This window comes from Suncus etruscus, chromosome 3 (assembly GCF_024139225.1).
Source record: "Suncus etruscus isolate mSunEtr1 chromosome 3, mSunEtr1.pri.cur, whole genome shotgun sequence".
NCBI classification, from domain to species: Eukaryota; Metazoa; Chordata; class Mammalia; order Eulipotyphla; family Soricidae; genus Suncus; species Suncus etruscus.
The window spans coordinates 21,820,334-21,843,496 of NC_064850.1; the positions used below are offsets into that span (position 1 = coordinate 21,820,334).

The following is a 23,163-nucleotide window of genomic DNA, read 5'->3' on the forward strand; positions in this document are numbered from 1 at the left end:
CCAGTCTCTGTGGTATAAAATAATATCTCGTTGCTTTGATTTGCATCTCTCTGATGATTAAGGACGTGAAGCAATTTTTCATGTGCCTTTTGAACATCTGTATTTCTTCTTTGGGGAAGTTTCTGTTCATCTCTTTTCTCCATTTTTTGATGAAGTTGATTTTTTATTTTTGTTAAGCTCTATCAGTGTGCTATATAGATCAGTGTGTGTATATATATACATATATATATACACAAACATAGATATATGTATGTATTGAATATTAATTCCTTAGAAGAGTATTGGATAAATAATCCCACCCATTCTGTGGTGGTCTTTGTTTTTTTAATAAAATAAATTCATTCAGACAATGAAACATCCTTTACCAGTGTACATTTCCTGTATGGGCGGTCTTTGTATCCTGGTCATTGTTTCCTGAGGTGTAAGAAGAAGCTTCTTGATTTAGTGTAGTCCCATTTGCTTATTTATCTTTGCTTCCACTTCCTAGGTCAGTGGTGTTCTATTTTGTTTTATTTTGTTTTGAGAACACACCTGGCAGTACTCACAAGTTACTCTGGCTCTGCATTTAGGAATTAATCCCAGCAATACTCAGGAACTGTATGGGATGCTGAGGGATTGAACCCAGGTTCATCGCATGCAAGGCAAGTGCCCTGTCCATGTGCTATTGTTCTGGCCCCTTGATGTTTTATTCTTGAAGATACCTTAGATTCAATGTATGGAGAATTCTTCCTGTGTTTTCCTTATGGTTACTTTATGGCTTCAGGTGTGATATCCAGGTCTCTAATCCATTTTAATCTGACTTTTGTGCATGGTATTAGAAAAGGCCTTGGTTCCATCTTTAATTTTTTTTTTTTTTTTTTTTGGTTTTTTGGCCACACCCGGTGACACTCAGAGGTTACTCCTGGATATGCATTCAGAAATGGCTCCTAGAGATAGCACAGCTGCGTTTGCCTTGCAAGCAGCCCATCCAGGACCAAAGGTGGTTGGTTCGAATCCCGGTGTCCCATATGGTCCCCCGTGCCTGCCAGGAGCTATTTCTTTTTTTCTTTTCCTTTTTTTTTTTTTTTGGTTTGTGGGCCACACCCGGAGGTGCTCAGGGGTTACTCCTGGCTGTCTGCTCAGAAATAGCTCCTGGCAAGCACGGGGGACCATATGGGACACTGGGATTCGAACCAACCACCTTTGGTCCTGGATCGGTGTTTGCCTTGTGCTATCTCTCCGGGCCCACCAGGAGCTATTTCTGAGCAGACAGCCAGGAGTAACCCCTGAACACCGCTGGGTGCGACCCCAAAAAAACAAAAACAAAAACAAAAAAAACAACAACAACAACAAAAAAGAAATGGCTCCTAGCTTGGGGGACCATATGAGAAGCCAGGGGATCGAACCGCAGTTAATTCTAGGCTAGTCTGGCCCCCAGAGTTCCATCTTTATTTAAAACTTGATAGTATGTAGAGTGCCTTGTATGCAGCTAACCTGGTTCTATCCCTGGCATCCCATATGGTCTTTGAGCACTGCCAGGAATTAAGCCTTGAGCATCGTTGGGTGTGGCCCAAATACAAACAAACAAATATTACTGAATCATCATAAATTAGAGTTACAAAGTTACTGATGACTGTCAAGCTTACAATGTCCACTTCCTTCCACCAATGTCCCCAGTTTCCCTCCTGCTTGAGGATGCTTAGCATGCATTCCCCACCTGCCTCAATACAGACACTTCCCCCTTCACTGTGTGGTTTACTGATAGGAATTATGCATGTCAATTAGAAGTGGCTTTTCCATCCTGACTTGTCTGGATTTTTTTTTTTATTTGGATTTGGTTTTGGTTTTTGGGCCACACCCAGTGACACTCAGGGTTTGCTCCTGGCTTGGGGGACCATATGGGATGCCAGGGAATCAAACCACGACCTGTCCTAGGTGAGCTGTGTGCAAGGCAAATGTCCTACTGCTGTGCGACCACTCTGGCCCCCTGACTTGTCCATTTTAAAGGTGGCTTTTCCTCCAAAGTATGAGAGTATGATGGAGTGGAAAACCATTGAGGTTTCTGGAAATTTTTATTATGCCAGAGCGATAGCACAATGGATAAGGCATTTGCCTTGCATGTGGCAGACCTGAGTTCGACCCCCAGAACCCCTATGGTCCCGAGCCTGCCAGAAGTAATTTCTGAGTGCAGTCAGGAGTAACCCTGAGCAACACTGGGTGTGGCCCCAAAACTAACAAAGTAACACTATCCTGTTGAATTCCATAAATAAATGGACTTTTGGGGGGGGCATTTTTTGGGGGAGAATCAAACCCAGGTCAGCCCTGTGCAAGGCAAATGCTCTACCTACTGTGCAATCTCTTTGGCCCCAGAAATAGGTATTGTTTTTTGTCATTATTACCAAATTCATACTGAATGTGTACAACTTTATGTGCTTTACATATTTTACATGCTCATATGCAGAATACAACAAACAAACCTCTTGAATTAGTGTGGGCCTTAGTTATAAAAGTTTTGTGGGATTTGTTGTTGCTGTTTTGGAGTCACATACCATATGGTACTCAGAGTTTAATCAGTTCCTGATAGTGCTCAGTGGGCCATGCTTTACTGAGGATTGTAACCTGCATGCAACACATGTACTGTAGCTACTGAGTCATCTGACTCCTTTTTGGAGGAGGGTCTGGGAAGTTCCCATGTTGTGCCTAGAGGTATGTGAAAGACAACAGGGAGCAGTGGACGCTTGGCATGCAGTGGGGCCCTCTGAATGGTCTCCTCAGCTGAATCAAAGCTTATCCTTGAAACAGACAACACACAGTATGATTCTTTTTATACTGGACTATTTTCACATGAAAAATGCTTGTCACAAACCTACTAAGGTATTGAGACCCTCTGATGGTTGTAAAACACACTTTGAATGCCTTTATTGCTTGGGTTGCCACATAGTAGCTCAGAAAGTATTTTCTCATAGTCTGGAGGCACCTAAGATCAAGATGGTACCATTGTTAGTATCTTCTCATTTCTGTCTGTGTCCATTTCTTTCCTATAAGAACACCAGCCATAATGGACTAGATAGGCCTACCCAGTAACCTTTTTAGCTTAATTTAAAAAAAATTAAATTTCTCTATATTAGAGACCATGTTTTATAGAGTTTTTCATAGTACAGTTATTTCTGACATTCAATGCTCACCAATCCTAGCACCAGTATAACATTCCCTCTAATTTTGTCACCAATTTTCCAACCTCCCCAAATCCTGTCCCTTGGTATGTATAAATAATTATTTAAATTGCTTGGTAGCCACTAAATGGTAATGTGAATATGGAAAAGAAGCTTCATTGTCTTGCAATGGGGTCATTATGTCATTGAAAGTAAACTAAGCAGTATGTTGTTAGTTGAGTGTTGCTGCTGTTAAAATAATTAAGGGTGTCATGCTGCCCTGTAAGCAGCCCACATAGTCCATAACCTGTGGAGGTGGTCTGATGCGCTCATATGGTCGTGGGTGTGGGTGTGGCGGCCCACCTTGGCTCCAAACCATCCCTGGAGATATCAGCCACAAACTGCATACCTGGTGTGCTTTCTTGCAACTAGGAGTTCTGCAGAGATTAGAGGAAAGCAATGAAGTGGGGCCATTGGCCTGTGGCAGTTATAGGATGTACCTGTGTATACAGCTCCCAGGACTTCAGCAGGGAGAAAGATTTGCCCTGCATCCCTCCAAAGTACCCTAGTGAAGCTGGTATATATATTCATGAGTTTTTATTACTAGTGGTGCCTCTCTTTTCAAAGTTAGATGAGTCTATGGCATTGGCCATTTGCACTGACATGGGTGAAGGCTCTGGATCATGGTGTATAAAGATATGGGTGGGGGAGGCAGCCCTGCTTGGAGTGGGGGTATGTTAAGGGGAAGAGGCCTTCCCTGGTTCCAAACTTTGTCCTGGAGATGTCAGCCACAAAATCCCTTTATAGTTTAATTTTAAACTATAAATTTTAAATAGTTTAAAATTTTTAATTTTAGGACCGGGCGGTGGCGCTAAAGGTAAGGTGCCTGCCTTGCCTGCGCTAACTTTGGACGAACCGCGGTTCGATCCCCCGGTGTCCCATATGGTCCCCCAAGCCAGGAGCAACTTCTGAGCACATAGCCAGGAGTAACCCCTGAGCGTTACTGGGTGTGGCCCAAAAACCAAAAAAAAAAAAAAAAAAATTTTAATTTTAAAGTTTAATTTTAAAATATCTGATAAAAAATGTGAGGTATTGAGTATTAGGTTTTTAACACTTTATATTATTGGCAGGGGGTAAAAATTCAATTCAGTTCAGACATTTTTTGAGTTCATTTTCCTAAAATTCTGAAATTCCCTAGAATTGTTTTCCCTAGAAGTTCTGTTCATGGACAGAGTGAAATGAGTTTAAGAATATTATAAAAATAGAATATGAGGAGCTGGAGTGATAGTACAGTAAGTAGGGTACTTGGCTTTGCATGCAGCCAACCTGGGTTCTATCCCTGGTATCCCATATGATCTTAAACCCTGTCAAGAGTGATCCCTGAGCATAGAGCAAGGAGTAAGTCCTAAGCACAGCTCAATATGATCCCAAAACTTAAAAGTTTTAAAAAGCAAAACATAAACCCCAAAACCCTTAGCTGTCTACTAATAAAATGGCCAAAAAAGCAATATGGCTTTGGGTTTTGTTTTTTTATTTGCCTGTCTAGGGCCACACCTGGCACTGCTCAGGGCTTACTCCCAGCTCTATGCTATATTCAAGGCAAGTTCCCCACCTGCTACACTGTGGAATATGGAATTATTATGCAATGAATTATGTAGAGCAGTGAATAAACAGGCATTTACATCACCAGCAGGGCGATAAATTTAAGAAACACTGTAAAACAAAAGTTGCAGAGAGAGAAAGAGCTTAAATAGATTAAGATTAAAATAGGACAATATTGGTTGAGGGTATTTATATAGCAAAGTATTAGCCAAATTGAGGGTAGCTGTTCTGAAACTACTGAGGTGGGTGCATACTGGGGAGTGAATCTAGCAATTCCCTGGGGGCAGACTTCTTAAAATGATTAGGAGGTTTCTTCATTTTTTTTTTTACTTTTTGTTTATGGGCCATACCCAACAGTGTTCAAGGGTTACTTCTGGCTCGGCCCTAGAATTACTTTGGTGCTGTTTAGAGGACCATATGAGATGCCAGAAATCGAACCCAGGTCATGTGATGCAAGCACCTTACCTGCTACTATCTCACCAGCTTTATTCACTTAAAAAAATATTTAGATCTCAGAGCACCATGATTGACATAACTGTTTTTAGCTGGGTTTCAAATGTACAGAGTTCCCGCCAACAATATCACCTTCCCACCACTAGGTTCCCTCCCACTCCCTTAACTTCTCAGAGTGGTGCTTGGGGGTGGGCTAGAGATACTTCCAAGCTATGCTTGAAAGCTCAGCGGTCACCTGGACCTGATGGAAGTCCAGTGCTCCGACTGGGGGGTGGGCTGTGCTTGGGAGCCCTCAGCCTGGAAGGCTGAGTGTGGAGTGTGAGGCATCCAACTGGGACCTTGCAACTGCAAGGCTTGTGCTCCGGACCCTGAACTATCTCCTCAGCCCCTGAAGATTTCTTAAGCATTCTTCAGAAACTTGCATTCTCCCAATAGCATCTCAGTTCAATGATCATAGTAACTAAAGACAAAGTTTCTGTTGATGGCCAAGGATTTCCTTATTTGGTTTTCTCACACTTCTGACTTCCAATCCAACCTGGCCATTGCACTCATCAGACTGGCCTTTGTGCTCTTTTACTTCTCTGAACCAATGGCCACACCTTGCCTCAGGGCTTTGCCCTTAGTGAACTTCAGCCTGGAAAAACTTTCCCCTTGATTCTTTTCCCCATTCCAGCCTCTCCCCTTTACCTCTGCTGAGATTCTTCCAGCCAGTCAGGTCTCTGCAACTTGTTCCATGATTTTTCCCCTGGTTATAGCACTTTGAACTACCCAGCTTTTATTTAGTGGAAAAACTAAGATCTAAAGCACCATTTTTCCAAGGTGGGGAATCCTGTAACCTTGGCAGAGCTTGCAGGGCTACTCCCAGTTAGGTACTTGAAGACCATGCAGTGCTGGAGAAAATATGAGCTATTTACCCGAACCCAATGCACATCATTTTCTTTTTCCTTCTTCTTTGCTTTCTTTTTCTTTTTGCTACACTTGGTGATGCTCAGGGGTCATACCTGGTTCTGGCTTTATAGTCAGTGACTATAACTGGCTTTGTGTACCAAACAATACTGGGGGGGACATACTGCCAAAATCTGAACCACTGTTTGCTGCCACAGCTACATGTAAGGCAAATGTCTTAACCTTTGTACTATATCTACTGTTCCAGAGTACATCTCTTGACATTTAGATAGAAACAAAATATAAGAATGAATGAAAAAAAAGAGATCATTTTTAACAATCATCCAACTTCATTGGTAGAATGGGTCTCTAGATTCTGAAAACTTGAATGTTTGAAAATTATTGTTATACTTCTGATATTTCTCAATATAGAAAATTATGATTATTTACTGACTTATCCTAGATTTCCAAGTGCATTCGAAGTACATAGATTTGATCAAGCTGGGAGCCATAAAAATTTATCAGAACTCTGAAGCATGCAAGCATAACTAGTATAAATTTCTAGTAAAAGTAAAAAAGATATTTAAGATATTTTAAGATAAAAATCTGATTTGTTAAGTTCTTCCTGTTGGGAGCAATAGAAATAGACCAGCTAAACTAAACAGAAGATTTATTTCAAGGACAAGTAAAGGAAGGGCCAGAGAGATAGTGCAGCAGGTAAGGCAATTATCTTGCAAGCAGCCTACCTGAGTTCGATCCCTGGCACCACTTAGTGCCCCCACCCTGCCAGGAGTGATCCCTGAATGCAGAGCCAGAAATAAGCTTGAGTACCTCCAGGTATGGTTCCCGCTGACTCCCCAAAGAAGAGAAAAGAAAGTGTTGGAGAGGAATTGTTGGTAAATTAAGTCTTAAAAAAAAACATAGAAAAGTGGGGCCGGAGCAGTGACACAAGCAGTAGGGCATTCGCCTTGCACACGGCTGGCTGACCGAGACAGACCTCGGTTTGATCCCCAGCATCCTATATGGTCCCCCAAGCCAGGAGCGATTTCTGAGTGCATAGCCAGGAGTAACCCCTGAGCGTCATTGAGTTGGGCAAAATTAAATAGATAGAATAAAATAAAAAGTAGAAAGGTCAGGCCCAGAGATCAAAGGAAGTAAGACAGCCTAACAGTCTTGTACGTGCCCAGAGCACCTTAGTGATCCCTGATCTCAGAGCCAGAAGTTAGGATTAAATACCAAGTATGGACCCAGGGCCTTCTACACCCTTCCCCAGCCCCCAAAAAACAAGAACAGTTTGGACCTCTCCAAATGTTGGAAGTACTGTTTGCCTACAGATTTCTCCCTAAAAACATGAAACTGGGGCACAGCAACAGCACAGTGGTAGAGTGTTTGCCTTGCACACAGCCAATTCAGGATGGACCCGGTTCAATTCCCGGCAACCCATATGGTCCCCCAAACCTGCCAGGAGCGAATTCTGAGCACAGAGCCAGGAGTAACACTTGAGTGCTGCCAGGTATGAGCCAAAAACAAAACAACAAATAAAAAACACGAAACTATATTTAAAAAAAAAAAAGGCTTGTTGGATTCATTTTTCTATATGGGAGCCTCCCAGGAGACTCTCAGCTCAGCTATGTGAGCCTGAGGATTCAGGGCCCTGTGATCAGATGCTGCTCAGGCCTGGCAGAGCTAAGGACTGTCAGGGCTATTGTTGGTGGTGCTTGGGGGCCATGCAATGCTGGGGATCAAACTCACGGCATATGCTGATGGGGCATATGCCAACCTTTGGATCCTTCACACTTGTTCTGCTGGGCTCATCTTGGTGTAGCTGTCTAACCCGGTGCCAGTAGGCTGAGACCCAGGAAACAGCCATTCAGCACAGATGATTGATCACCAGGGAACAGCCTGCAGTACTGGAAGTGATGAGAACCAGGCTGCAGCACTGTTTGGTGTTCACCCCGCCAACAGAGTGGAAAGGACAATACTCGGACCTAGAACATGGCTGAGGGGTAGAGAAGTGGGGGTAGGAGTCTAGGAGGTGAAGATCCTCTGCCTTCTGTGTTCCAATCTCCTGACTGACCATCTGCTGTCTGACAGGCTCCTGGGGGAGCACAGACACCCCCATGTTGGACAGCCCAATGTCCCCGGCACAGACAGCACAGCTGTCGCTGGCCTCAAGTGTTGTGTGTACACATGCTGGGAGAGCCCCTTCTTGAGTTCTTCATGGGTCAGAGAAGAGCTTGTTAGGGGCCCCCAAGTGCCACCAGGATGAGCCCTGAGCACCTCTGGGGGTGGCCCCCAGCCCTAAACAAACAAAGAACTTGTTCCACAGCCAGCTCTAGAGGTTCTTGTCATTCTCTTCCAAATGAATCAACTACTTAAAGTAGACAAAAGTTGGGAATTATCCTGATTGTAAGGAAACACAGGTCTCCCTACTTCCCAAACCTGCTGAAAAAGAGGACCTTTGTGTAAATACACATTTAGAGTGTGGAATAGCTTGTGGCAGGCACAAAGCTAGAAACTGTTATTTCTGGTATGTGTGGTATGCGGTAGGGAAAGACTTTACATTTCAGTAAAATTCCAAGGAAAAAGCAGCCTCTATCATTAACTCTCATGAGGTAAAATTTGCTATAAATATATATACATACACACACATACACCTAATGGCCTCACACACACGAGGCTACATTTCTATTCCCCGTAGTATCTAATGTGCACTCCTCCCAAGTTTTGATGGTCAGAGGGATAGTACAGGGGTTACAGTATTTACCTTTCATATGGCCAATCCCAGTTCAATCCTTGGCACCACATGTTCCCCCAACACAGTCTGGAGTAGCCCGGGAGCACAGCAGGTGACCAAACCTACCCCCAACCCTGAGCAAAGAAACAGTGAACTGCCAAAGTTATATTCAAGCAATCTGACATAATAGACAAATTATATACCTATAGCCCAGGCTCTGACAAGGACAACTAACAATGGTCTAGAAGTCAGTCTTCTTTTCTTTGTTTTGTTTTTTTATTTTTTGTTTTTAGACCATACCCGATAGTGCTCCTAGCTCTATACTCAGGAATCATTCCATACCCGATAGTGCTCCTAGCTCTATACTCAGGAATCATTCCCGTCAGGTTCAGGGGACCATCTGAGTTACCAGGGTTCGAATCTTGGTTGGAGGTTGGTCACATGCAAGTCAAATGCCCTACCCGTTGTACTATTGCTCCAGCCCCATCTTATTTGAAAGGATAAGGGGGCCCCTATCTCTAAGCAAGCTCTTGTGAAGATTAGTTCAGCCAGGAAACAGAGAGCCAAGGAAATGGTTCAAAGGGCTAGAGTATCAATCCTCAGCTCTGCATGATCCCCAGGAAACATTATCAGAAAACATTACTAAGCTAGAAAGAGCTCTTAAGCATTGGTGGGTGTAGTCAAAATTTTTCTAAGATGGGGGGGAGGGGGAAAGTAAGCTGTTGGAGGTTCTCGTCTCAAGCAAATGTTACTTGCTCATTACCACCAGTGTCTTTGGCTTCTTGCAACCAAGACCTAGTTTATCTCTTCCTATGAGAGAACCTCCACATCCTAATGTCATTATTTCAGCGGTGTGTTTGTGCTCTGTGTGTGCTTTGTGTGTGTGTGTGTGTGTGTGTGTGTGTGTGTGTCTTTTCCCAGGAATATGATGATTTCCCATTACTGTGCCACTAGTGGCCCCTTTTCTTGCCTAATACCCTCTTCTATTTTACCAATTCTCATGGTACTAATTATTACTCATTCATACCTTCAAACAAGATTTATCTAAATTCCTATTATACATCAAGCAAAAGGCAAAAAAAAAAAAGTATTAGATATGTGCTAAGATTTTCAAATTTGAGATTTTACAATTAAGTTTACAATCTGAGCAAGCAACCAGAAGCACATTTAAACTCATGCAAAACTAATCACATCTGAGAGGTTAGTACTTTACATAGCAGTTTCTAAACTTTCCCAAATTAAAAATAAATAAATAAATAACATACTTTCCCAACCTTTCATAGATCAGGAAGTTATCTGGCATGGTTCAAAGATTAAGCAATTACCTTGCCTTTGTGAGACATTTGTAACACAAAAATATTAAAAATAAGTTAATAAATGTCATCCAAATTCTCAAACACTGGCATATTACCTCTTTTAAACTGTCAAAAAGCAATAGGTTAATTTACAACAGACCACGTTTAAAAATTATTCTGGTGGCTAAAGAAAAATAGCATAGCAGGTAGTTCTCTTGCTTTGCCTGCAGTTGACCTAGGTTCGATCTGTGACATCCCATTTGGTAGCCCCCAGCACCACCAGGAGTAATGCCTGAATGCAGAGCCAGAAAAGAATCCTGAGCATTGACAGTTATGACCCACAAATGAGTAAAAAAAAAAAAAAAAAGGTTGCAAGGATTATCCCAAACGTGAATAATGTCTAGTTAGAAGCAGTGTTTTGATTTGTTTTGGTTTGGGTTTTTTGGGCCAGAACCAGGTCTACTTTCAGCTAAGTGCTGGGAGGAACAAGACCAATCCCAGTGATGCTCAGAGGAACCTGTAGTGCCAGAGATTGAATCAGGGGTTCCTATATGCAAAGCTTGTGCTCCAGTTCTTTGAACCATTTCCCCAGCCCATAAAAATTACTTTAGGATAAACTGCTACCTTAACCTTAACAATGGCACTTGAATGTAGACCAAATGTAGACCTAAAATAAAATTTGAAATTGACTGGGTCAAGCGTAAAGATGCTAACTTTCTTGTTTAATCTTCTATGATAGGGGCTGGGGCGACAGCACAGCAGCAGGGTGTTTGTCTTGCGTGCAGCCAACCCTGGACGGAGCGCAGATCTATTCCCGGAATCCCATATGGTCCCCAGAGCCTGTCAGGAGCAATTTCTGAGTGCAGAGCCAGGATTAACCCCTGTGTGCCACCAACGGGTGGGACCAAAAACCAAAATCTTCTATGATATAAATTGCAAATGATATTATTGAAGTCTTCTTAGAAGCTATTCAGAAGGCAACTGACTTGTGAAGCCACAAACTATGTATTTGATCAAGTATGGCACACCCACCCAGACTGCAAACACAGCCTCAGCCCTTCCCTTTCATGTCAATTCTGCCAATAAACACTGCTTCTTTATGAAATGAAACCTAAGTGGATCTCAAGCAACTATCTTCCTCAGAGAACTACAAATTTTCTAAGGCATCTAAACTAACTTAAAGAAGTGAGTGAAGGAGCCAGAATAATAAAATAGTGGCTAGAGAGCTTGCCTTACATGTGGTTAACCTGAGTTTGATCCCTAGTGACCAGATGGCTCCCTGAGCACGGCCAGGAATTAATTCTTAAATGCAGAGCTAAAAATAGGCCCCAAGCACCACCAATATGACCCAAAAACAAAAACAACCTCCTCCCCAAAAAAGATGTGAATGAAGGAGAAAGAAAAGAAAAATCTCCTGAAAGTCATGTATTTGTTGGCCAGAGAAATAGTACGTCAGTGCTCGCTTTGGCAGCACATATACTAAAATTGGAACGATATAGAGAAGATTAGCATGGCCTCTGCGCAAGGATGATACGCAAATTCGTGAAGTGTTCCATATTTAAAAAAAAAAAAAAAAAAGGAACAGTACATCAGTCAGGGTACTTGCCTTGCACTTGACAGGCCCAGGTTTGACCCCAATCACCCCCATATGGTCTCCCAAGCCTGCCAGGATTGATCCCTAAGTGCAGAGCCAGGAGTAACCTCTGAGCACCTGAGCATGGCAAAAATAATAATAATAATAATAATAATAATAATAATAATAATAATAATAATAATAGGGGCCAGAGAGATAGCATGGAAATAAGGCATTGCCTTTCATGCAGAAGGTCGGTGGTTCGAATCCTGGCTTCCCCTATGGTCCCCTGAGCCTGCCAGGAGCGATTTCTGAGCATAGAGCCAGGAGTAACCCCTGAGCGCTGCCAGGTGTGAGCCAAAAAAACGAAATAAAAAAATAAAATAATAAGAATAAAACAAAAATGGAGTCTAAAGCAATGGTACAGAAGGTACAGCATTTGGCCTTGCATGCAGTCAATTCAGGTACAATCCTCAGTATCACATATGGTTCCCTGAGTACCTGAGTAGTGAATCCTGAGCAAATATCCAGGAGTACAGCCTTGAGTACAGCTAGGTGTGGTGCCCCAACCCCAAATAAATGAATATAATGATCTATCTCTTTTGTTTTGGTTTTTGGCCTCACCCAATGATGCACAGAGATCACCCATGGCTCTGCATTTGGAAATCACTCCTGGCAGTGCTCGGGGGTCCATATGGGATGCTGGGGATGGAACCCAGGTCAACTGAGTGCAAGGCAAGTGCCCTCCACATTATTCAATTGCTCTGGCCCCACAATGATATATCTTTTATATGAAGACAGAAATCTTTTTTTTTTAAGACAGAAATCTTGAGTTGTGTTAAAAGGGAGGAAAAGTTGGTATCTGGGAAGGGAAATAGAGGAGAAATTTGGTTGGGGGGATAAAAAAAGAACACAATGGTTTATATCTTAAAAGTTTTGGTCTGGGCCCGGAGAGATAGCACAGCGGCATTTGCCTTGCAAGCAGCCGATCCAGGACCAAAGGTGGTTGGTTCGAATCCCGGTGTCCCATATGGTCCCCCGTGCCTGCCAGGAGCTATTTCTGAGCAGACAGCCAGGAGTAACCCCTGAGCAATGCCGGGTGTGGCCCAAAAACAAAACAAAACAAAACAAAACAAAAAAAAAGTTTTGGTCTTATGTCATAAGAACTTTTATTAAAGAGAATTCTGAGTAACTCAACAGAAATCTTCCATCTCCAGTTAGTATTTATTCCTAGGAATAAATAGCATTTGAAACAAAACTCTAGTTTCATAAATTACAAATTACCATCAACCACATTATTTTCTTTTCTGCTTTTTCAGGGAAATGTTTTTTCCACTGTGAGTTACAGATTTATTCATGATTAAGTTTCAGGTATACATTGTTCCAACACCAGTTCTTCTACCAGTGTCCACTTCCCTCCATCATTGTCCCCAGTTATGCTACCAGCCTGCGTCTATTGCAGCTACTTTTTCCCTCCACCATTGTCCCCAGTTATGCTCCCAGCCTGCGTCTATTGCAGCTACTTTTTCCCTCCACCATTCTTTGCATTCCCTACCCTGACCTCCCTCTAGTTCTCCACCCCTAGTAGCAAGCTTCTTAGTGAAGACCAGTTTTCATATGTGTTATTTCCATGTCTTTGGACTTTTTTTTTTTTTTTTGAGCTTTTGTTTTGATTTGGAACCACACCTGGCGGTCCTTAGGAATTACTCCTGGCTTTGTGCTCAGGGGTCACTCCGGGCATTGTTTGGAGCTTATATAGGATATCAGTATTAAACCCAAGTCAGTCTCTTGCATGGCAAGCATTCTACCTGCCGTACTATCATCCTGGCCCCTTCTTGAAGGCAACTGTTATTCCCACAAACGAAAGAGATCAGTGTCAGTCCCTCTACCTTTGACCAACTTCACTCCAGCATGACAACCTCCAGATCCAGCGAAGTGCATAACTTCACCTTACGGCCAAGTATTATTTTTGAAAAGCCTTGATGTCTTCAATTATCTCACCAGGCCCATGACACTTGAGCAGGTCAACTGGCTTTTCTCGATCCTTCTCCTGTTTGCTCAGAAAGAAGCTCTCGACTACAGGTTCCTCTCCATGCTTCTATAAACTGCCCTGCTTTTGTCTCCTTCAAAACCTAAGCAGGGCCTGGAGCAACAGCACAGGAAGTAGGGCATTTGCCGCTACTTGGCCAACCTGGATTCTATCCCTCAGCATGCCATATGGTCCCCAGAGCCTGCCAGGAGTCACTTCTGAGTGCAGAGCGAGGAGTAACCCCTAAGCACCACCAGGTGTAGCCCTAAAACCAAAAACTATATGTATATAATTTATACTATATCATATATGTTATATATTGTATAATATATAAGCATATTATATAGACATATCTAAGCAACAGGACCTTGTTATTTTAATGAGAACATAACTTATGTCCCAATTCATCCTTAATATACGGGCCCAGAGAGATAGCACAACGGTGTCTGCCTTGCAAGCAGCCGATCCAGGACCTAAGGTGGTTGATTCGAATCCCGGTGTTCCATATGGTCCCCCGTGCCTGCCAGGAGCTATTTCTGAGCAGACAGCCAGGAGTAACCCCTGAGTGCCGCCGGGTGTGGCCCAAAAAAAAAAAAAAAAAGATAGACTCTTATTCTAGCAGCTAGAACTACAACACAGGTATTAAGACACCTGTTCTCAGCCAACTCTGTTCACTTCGGCTCCATTTGTTATACACCCAGGGTCTCCCCTTCCCTCTCTCCCTCAACACCACTAGGAGTGACCCCTGAGCACAGAACATAGAGTAGTCTCTAAATACTAGTGGGTATAGGCCCCAAAATAAAAGTGGGGATGGGACAACTCCTAAAGGGAAGAAAGACTCTAAACCTTCTCAAAGGCAAGTTGTTCACCTCCCATATTCATTAATTAAGAGAAATTCAGGCCCAGAGAGATAGCATAGCGGCGTTTGCCTTGCAAGCAGCCGATTCAGGACCAAAGGTGGTTGGTTCGAATCCCGGTATCCCATATGGTCCCCCGTGCTTGCCAGGAGCTATTTCTGAGCAGACATCTAGGAGTAACCCCTGAGCAATGCCGGGTGTGGCCCAAAAACCAAAAAATAAATAAAATAAAATAAGAGAAACTCTAAGACCAGAGAGAACACAGCAGGTAAAACACTTAACCTGCAGCTAACATGCCATATGGTCCCTTGAGTCCCATCAGGAGTAATCCCTGAGCACTACCAGATGTGGACCCCCCCCCACACACACACACATACACAAATAAAAGAGAACTGGTATATAGATCTCAAAAATTTTTTTGGGGGGGGGCCACACCCATCAGTGCTCAGGGATTACTCCTGGCTCTGCGCTCAGAAATTGATACTGGCAGGTTTGGGGGACCCTATGGGATGCGGGGGATCGGACCCAGGTCAGTGCAGGGTTGGCCACATGCAAGGCAAAAGCCCTACCGTTGTGCTATTGTTCTGGCCCTAAAGATCTCAATTCTGGGGCCAAAGAGATATCACAGCGGCGTTTGCCTTGCAAACAGCTGATCCAGGACCAAAGGTGGTTAATTTGAATCCCAGTGTCCCATATGGTCCCCTGTGCCTGCCAGGAGCTATTTCTGAGCAGACAGCCAGGAGTAACCCCTGAGCACTGCTGGGTGTGGCCCCAAAACCAAAAAAAAAAAAAAAAAAAAGATCTCAATTCTATAAAGAGGGGCTGGAGAAATAGTACAACAGATAGGAGGTTTACCTTGCACGTGGCTGATTCAATCCCAGCACCCTTAGCCCACCAGGAATGATCCCTGAGAACAGAGCCAGGTGTAATCCCTGAGCACAGAACCACAAGTAAGCCCTGAGCACCACTGAATGTGGCCCAAAACAAACCAAAAGATCATATAAAAAAAAAAGAGAGAGAGAGCTGGGCAGGAAAGATAGCCCGGAGGTAAGGCATTTGCCTTGCATGCAGAAGGATGGTGGTTCGAATCCAGGCATCCCATATGGTTCCCCGAGCCTACCAGGAGCATAGAGCCAGGAGTAACCCCTGAGCGCTGCCAAGTGTGACCCAAAAACCAAAAAAAAAAAAAAAAAAAAAAGAGCTTTAATTTTTTAATGAGACCAGGGGAAATAACTCAAGCTGCAGTACTTGGTTATGTGCAAAAAGCCTGGGTCTGCTCTACATGGTCTTCATGTTTGTAGTGACCCAAAAACTAAGAAATAAAATGAAACAAAGAGATTTCAGATGCAATAAAAATACGACATTTATTTAATCAAATGTTAAATCCACAGTAAGAAATTCTGGGTAATTAAAATAACTGATTACTGGACATACTGAGAAAAGTCCCCAGATTCTTTAGAAGTTTTTAAAAATGGAATAGAAAACATCTATCAAGATTTATTTTAATGAAGTCCTACAAAGAGATAAGCAAAGTGAATTGCGTAAGTCCTTAACGGTTCCTACCAGCTCTAATGTCACGCCTGCTTTCAATTCTATTTCCAAGTTTCCCTGACCCTAACTGCCACCCTTTGTTTCCTGCAAATTGAAGGTCCTTCAAATGGCAGGAAGGAAAGATATTACTTTACTGCTACTTTTCTCTGGGAAAATCCTGTGTGTACTATTCATCATTTAAAATAAATTTAAAAAGAAAAAGAAAATGGGGCCAGAGAGAGAGTACTGTGAGACAATTCATGTGGCCTTACATGTGGTCAACTCCCAGTACCCCTAGGAGTGATGCATGAGCACAGAGCTAGAAAAAGCTCCTGTGGCACAGCCCCCACCCCATCCCCCAAAGAAAAGAAACAGGGCTGTGAAGATAGCTCAAAGGTCTGAAGTGCATGTTTTCGAGTGCATGGCTGGAGAAGAATTTACATCCCAGGGTCACAAGGTTCCTCACCAGTAGGGGAGGAAAACTGAGCACTAAGCCAGGAATGGGCCCCAGGACCACAGGTGTGGTGCAAGAAACAATCCCAGGAATGTCTATAGTATGAGGACACCACTCCCTCCAGTGCCGGTCCTGGACTCTGTCACGACTGCCACACTCAAACACTTTAGAAACCAGATACAGAGGTTTATTTCCACATCACCCAACAATTGTGGGGATAAGGAGTGGACAACCCCCAACAGTGCTCAGGGACTACTTCCAGATGTGCTTGGGGTTGGTCCTAGCAGTGCTTGGGGTACTGTGTGGTGCTAAAGAACAAATCTGGGTCAGTGCACACAAGGCAATTGCCTTAACCCCAGTCCTATCTTTCTAGCCCCACCACCCTGCAATTCTACCATGCCATTTGGGTGTCCTATAATTCAACTCAATTCTAGCACTATTTGATGGGAATGTAAAACAGGCCAGCTGCTGGGAAAACAGTAAGGAGAATCATCAAAAACATTCAAAACAGGGCCCGGAGAGATAGCACAGCGGTGTTTGCCTTGCAAGCAGCCCATCCAGGACCAAAGGTGGTTGGTTCGAATCCCGGTGTCCCATATGGTCCCCCGTGCCTGCCAGGAGCTATTTCTGAGCAAACAGCCAGGAGTAACCCCTGAGCACCGCCGGGTGTGGCCCAAAAAAAAAAAAAAAAAAAAAAAAAAAAAAAAACATTCAAAACAGGGGCCTGCTTTGCACACTGCACACTTGGGTTTGATCCCCAGCATCCCATATGGTCCTCCAAACCTGCCAGGAAAAATTTCTGAGCACAGAGCTGGGAGTAACCCTGAGAACTGACAAGTGTGGCCCAAAAACAACAAAAAAATTTCAAAAGAGTTACCGTAAGATCCAGTAATTCCACTTCTAGGAGATTCTTGTTCACAACATTAATCACAACAGTTAACATACGGAGGCCACCTGAGAAGCTACTGACCAAACTGCCTAAGCAAAACGTAGTGTGTTCAGTCATTCATGTCACTTCACAAAGGCACACTCAGAAAGGAGATATTAGGTAATGTCATGATTATACAGAGGTCACGGTACAACCATAGAAGTCTACATGACACATATCCAATAGACATCTAGGCTAGATGATAGAGCTTAGTGAGACTACTGATGTATAAATAGTCAATAAAACATAACTGATCGAGTCATGACCTTACATACAATGGGGTATTATTAGCAGGGAAGGAAAGTCTAACACACTACTACAGTAAGGCCCCAAAGGTATTATGTTAAATAATCCATCATACACACAAATATTCTGTATAACTACTTAGAAGCATAAAAAAAAAATCCATGGAGACAGGAAACAAAATGTAATTCTAGGGTGCCGAGAAGTTATTATTTAATCAATACAGAGTTTCAGGTTTGTTTGGGGGCCACATGAAGCGGTGCTCAGGGGTTACTCTTGGTTCTGCGCTCAGAAATCACTCCTGGCAGGCTTGCTGGAGATAGGAATGCAAGCCTGTTCTGGGTCAGCCACATGCAAGGCAAAAGCCCTACCGCTATGCTATGGCTCCAGCCCCAGTGTTTCAGGTTTTTAACTGCAAAGTTAAGGCTGGAGCAATATCACAGAGGATAGGCCGTTTGCCTAGCATGTGGCCAACTCAGGTTCAACCCCCAGCAACCTTGAGCCAGCGAGGAGCAATTTCTGAGCGCAAAGTCAGATGTAACCTCTGCAGGCCGCCAGGTGCCCCCCCTCAAAATCTGAAAAGTTAGTTAATGGCTGAGCACATGCTTTCATGCAGGTGGCCCAAGTTCAATCCCCAGCACTTCATGATTCCCTGAGCACTGAGCAGAGAGCAGCCCCCAGAACCACCAGATATGGCTTCCCCCCACCCAAATCAAGTTAGTGAAATAAATGGTGGTGTTGGCTGCAGAATTTTATGAATATACTTAATATCACTGCTCTACACACACTTACCAATGGGAAAAAAAAATGTGATGTCATTTATACCTTGATTTCCAAGAGGGAAAAACAGAAAACAAAGACAAAGTAATACCTTATTGTTTTATAGGCTATTCCTACTACAGGAAGGGCAGTTCCTTGAACTCTGAACCCTAATCCAATAAAGAGGCATGCACACACATATTCACCTCTTCAGACTCTTCAAAGTGTAAAGATTCTGACAGGGTGTTGGCTCAAGGGCAAGAGCACAAGCTCTGCTTGCTAGAACCCTGGAGTCCAGCCCTGAACTTACCAAGAAAAGAAAAAGGGATCTCAGAAGTTTCTAACTTCTCCAAAATACAAATGTGAAGCACACGTGTTGTCTGGGTACCTGGTGCCCAGCACACGTCACCCGCATCTGCCCTCTTGAGATGTGAGCTTTCGTTCTTCTAACTTTCACCCTGGGATGTGTACCAGGGTGCACTCCTCCGCCTTTGGAGATGCCTGTGTCCTCCCTCCTCTTTCTTATCCTCTTCCTCCCTCTTCCTCAGAATCTCCAAATAAAACCCGGTTATGGTCCCTGAGCCTTTCAGGAGTGATTTCTGAGCGAAAAACCAGGAGTGACCCCTGAGCGCCACGGGATGTGACCCAAAGCAAAACAAAACGAAACAAAATGTGAGAAAATAAACGTGTATTTTGTCCAAAGGGCCAAAGAGAAATAATGTCCTTGCCCAACATGTTGTTGGTCTTGGTTTGAATACCCTACACCAGATGTGGCATTACCAGGAGTGATCCCTGAGCACAGAGCCAGACGTAAGCCTCAAGCACTGACAGGTGTAACCTTCAACCTCCTTCCTCCCTCCCCTCAAAAAAGAAAGAAAAAAAGAAAGAAAGAGAGAGAGAGAGAGAGAGAGAGAGAGAGAGAGGGAGGGAGGGAGGGAGGGAGGAAAGGAAGGAAGGAAGGAAGGAAGGAAGGAAGGAAGGAAGGAAGGAAGGAAGGAAGGAAGGAAGGAAGGAAGGAAGGAAGGAAGGAAGGAAGGAAGAAAGGAAGGAAGGAAAGCATGAAACAAGGGGGAAAAAAACTTTAAGGGGCTGAGGCTCAGTACTTTCTTCGAATAGTAAGAACCTGACAACCAAATGCCCCCCACCCACACCCACAAACACTCACGAGAAAGGAGGAAAGGGGGAAAAGGGAAGAGAAAGTGAAAGTGGGAAAGCATTTTAGAAAAGCTTTCCTAAAAGAGAGGGAGAGGACAGAAAAAGACTCCCGGCCCAGAGAGATAGCACAGCGGCGTTTGCCTTGCAAGCAGCCGATCCAGGACCTAAGGTGGTTGGTTCGAATCCCAGTGTCCCATATGGTCCCCCGTGTCTGCCAGGAGCTATTTCTGAGCAGACAGCCAGGAGTAACCCCTGAGCACTGCCAGGTGTGGCCCAAAAACAAAAACAAAAAAAAAAAAAGACTCCCTATGATAAAGGGAGAGCTGAAAGAAATGTTTTAAAGGAACTTGTAGAAAATAGCTTTCTAGCAAGATATAAAGATATAAATGTTTTAAAGGAATTTGTAGAAAATAGCTTTCTAGCAAGATATATAGTGTCTCTAGTACTCTTATAAGAGTCCATGCTTGCAAATGTCGCCATAGGGACTGGCATGTAAGGTTCACCAAAACATATTTGAAGAGAAAAAAAAACCTCAACCAGGTATTAAGAGTCATACAATCTTTAAATTTCACTTTAGCAACTTGACATTAGTCAGCAGTCTATGAAGAAATAAAAATGTCTACAAATGCTAAGTTGTAGGGATCACAGGGTAGAGGAATTTGATTTACTGCGAAATCAGAACATAATTACTGTTATGTGAGGGGTGGAGAGAAGCATTTAAACAAAATTCCTTTCTCCTGACACTTTAACCCTTTAAAAATCATAACCTACTTACTTTATTCTTAAATATATATGTAAAAGTCTTAACCTATTCATCCCTCTGTAACGCCATTTGACTCTTACCTAGCTATCCTAAGCCACAATTTCACTTAACATCACTAACCATTAACATTACTAGGAAAACAACTACCACCACTTTCAATGAGTTCACTGTGACCCATCCTCTCCCAATTATATCTTTAAAGCTGAAAGCAAAAAAGAATCAGATAAAGGCAAAACCCTTTATTATACTGTGCTTAACAAACCTTACAACCTCAGAGGGCACCATCTCCATAGCCTTTCTACGTCAATCCAGAGAGTAAACTGGTTTCTATTTCAATCCACAGTGACAGCCCTATCCTATCTCCTGCTAGAAGATGTCTGATGTTGGTTAAATCACAACAGCCGAGCTAGGAATAAAAAAAGCCTACTTGGAACGGAAAATTTTTCCTGAATATCTAAAGGAGAGATATAAAGTACTAATAGAGTCAAATACAAAGAACACCTGTCCAACAGCGCTGATCAAGCAGCTTTGGGGTTTTTTGGGGTTTTTTAGCGCTTCTTTCATTTCTTTTTCTTTTTTTTCCCACTTTTGCTTCGTCGGGGATGACTGCGAAACACGCCCATCAAAACTTTTCCAAGTGACTTCAGAAACTGCCTGGCCTTGGGTGGTGATTCATGATTCAGCCTTCGGCTCATTGCTCCCAGAGACTCATGCGCAAGTCACACACACATACACACAACCAGGTTCAACAAGCCCCTAGAGTGTGATGATGATGAAGAAGATGACGAGGAGGACGAGGAGGAGAGCAGCGCCCTGGGTTCAAAAAGGGGCCCCAAAAAACCACCCCAAACCAGACCAGACACCCGCAACTGGGTATCCCCAAGGTTGGAGTCAAGAGAACCAAGCTAGGCGGGGGGGGGGGGGGTGAGAACGGGGGGGTGGGGGGGGGGACACCAACCCGGGTTCAAGTTCGCTACAGGGGAGAGGGGCAGCGTGCAAAGAGGGGAACGATGGGAGTGAGAGGGGAGGAGAAGAGCCAAAAATGTTTCCTCCTGCCTGGTACCATCCCCAACTTTCTTTTCTTTATTCCTCCCCTAAAGAGCCTCCAAGAAGCTTGGGGCCAGAGAGATAACATGAAGATTGAGGATTTGCCCTGCATGCAGAAAAACGGGGGTTCGAATCCCGGCATCCCATAGGGTCCCCCCCAGAATGAGCCTGCCAGGAACGATTTATGAGCATAGAAGAGCCAGGAGTTAACCGTTGAGCAACGTCGGGTGTGACCCCCAAAAGCCAAAATAAAAAAGAGCTCCAAGAGTGGCTTATTGGGGGGGCGGGGGGAGTCCCTGGGATCCCCAAAACAGCAGCAGCCACTCCTGAAAGGAGCAATTTCTAAGCGCAGAGCCAGGAGTAACCAACCCCATAGCACCGTCGAGTGTGACCCAAAAAAAATAAATAAATAAATAAATAAATAAATAAATAAATAAATAAATAAAGAGCCCCTAAGAGTGGCTTTATGGGCGGGGGGAGTCTCTGGAATCCCCAAAACTGCAGCAGCCGCTCCTTGAGGGGCATAGAAAAGAGCCCCAAGAGTGGCTTCATGGGAGGGGGAGTCCTTGGGATCCCCAAAACTGCAGCAGCCATTCCTGGAGGGGCATAAAAAAGAACCCCAAGAGTGGCTTCAGGGGGGATCCCCAAAACTGCAGCAGCCACTCCTGGAAGGGCACGAAGGAGGAGGAGGAGGAGGAGGAAGTCCTGGGTCAGCGAGGGTCGCTCCCAGCCAGCGGAGGAAGCAGAGGAGGAAGCTCCGGGGGAGAATCCCGGGCGGCATTTCGGGGCGCAGGACGCGGGGGCACCCGGGGAGCCTCCGGCGGCGCCGCCCAGGAATCTCCGGGCCTCGGGGCCAGCCGGGCCGGGCAGAGCGGACAGCGCCTCGGGCGCACCTGGCGCCGGCCCCGCGGAGACCAGACTGACAGCCGGCCTCGCTGCCCCGGGTCCCGCCCGGCCCGATCGGTCCCCCCCGCACCCGACCTCCGCGCACCTGGCCGGGGGCGTCCGAGGCGACGGCGCCGCCGCTCCTGACGTAGCCGTTCCGCACCTCTCCGTTGGCCAGGCAGCCGTTCGGCCGCAGCGGGCGGCGGCGAGGGCTGCAGCAGCAGCCTCCGGGCCCCGAGCGCATCGTGTCCCCGGAGCGAGCTAGCGAAGAGCGAGCGAGGGAGCGAGGGAGCGAGCAGGCGCCCAGCCGGCTTCCGAGCGTGTGTGTCGGGCAGAGGGCGGGCCGAGGCGGCGACGGCGACTCGCGAGCCCCGCGGGCGCAACCCCACCCGCCCCACCCACCTCTCGAAACCGGAAATGGGCCCGGCCGTCACGCGGGGGCGGGGCCCGCTCCGACCCGCCAACGCCGGCTTCAAGCGCGCTGGCCAATCGGGGAGGAGAGGAGGCGGGTTTAGGCTCTCTCTCTCTTTCTGACCAATCACAAAAGAGGAAAGATCGACGGGGAGGGGCTCTGAGACCCGGCTACCGATTGGACGCCCCGAGCTCGGCCGCTGATTGGTGTGCGTCGACAAAAAGGCGGAGTCTCCAGGAAGGAATGGCCAATCGCGGTGAGAGGGAGAGAAAAAAAACGGAACGGGTTGGTTTGTTTTTTTTTTTTTCTTTTTTTTTCTTTTCCTTTGCCTCACTTCTTGAGACTGGTGGCGGCACCCAGTCTCTCTCTCTCTGCCCTTGACTCCGGAAAGTTCTAAAGTATGGAACTCCCCCAGTCCTAGGTCC

At 44.8% G+C, this 23,163-nt stretch overlaps 1 protein-coding gene and 1 non-coding gene across 2 annotated transcripts in view; one reads left to right on the forward strand and one right to left on the reverse strand.

Annotated features, from left to right (window-relative positions):
• Nucleotides 1-22,621, reverse strand: part of SPTLC2 (serine palmitoyltransferase long chain base subunit 2) — a 95,379-nt gene extending 72,758 nt beyond the window's left edge. Inside the window, exon 1 of the mRNA XM_049770385.1 lies at nucleotides 22,433-22,621. Within this exon, the coding sequence (XP_049626342.1) occupies nucleotides 22,433-22,570 (138 nt within the window). The 5' untranslated portion in view covers nucleotides 22,571-22,621. The remainder of the gene's footprint in view (nucleotides 1-22,432) is intronic.
• Nucleotides 11,559-11,665, forward strand: LOC126005729 (U6 spliceosomal RNA). The gene has a single exon (XR_007494767.1). It is a non-coding gene; the product is annotated as a U6 spliceosomal RNA (small nuclear RNA).
• Nucleotides 22,622-23,163: the final 542 nt, after the last annotated feature.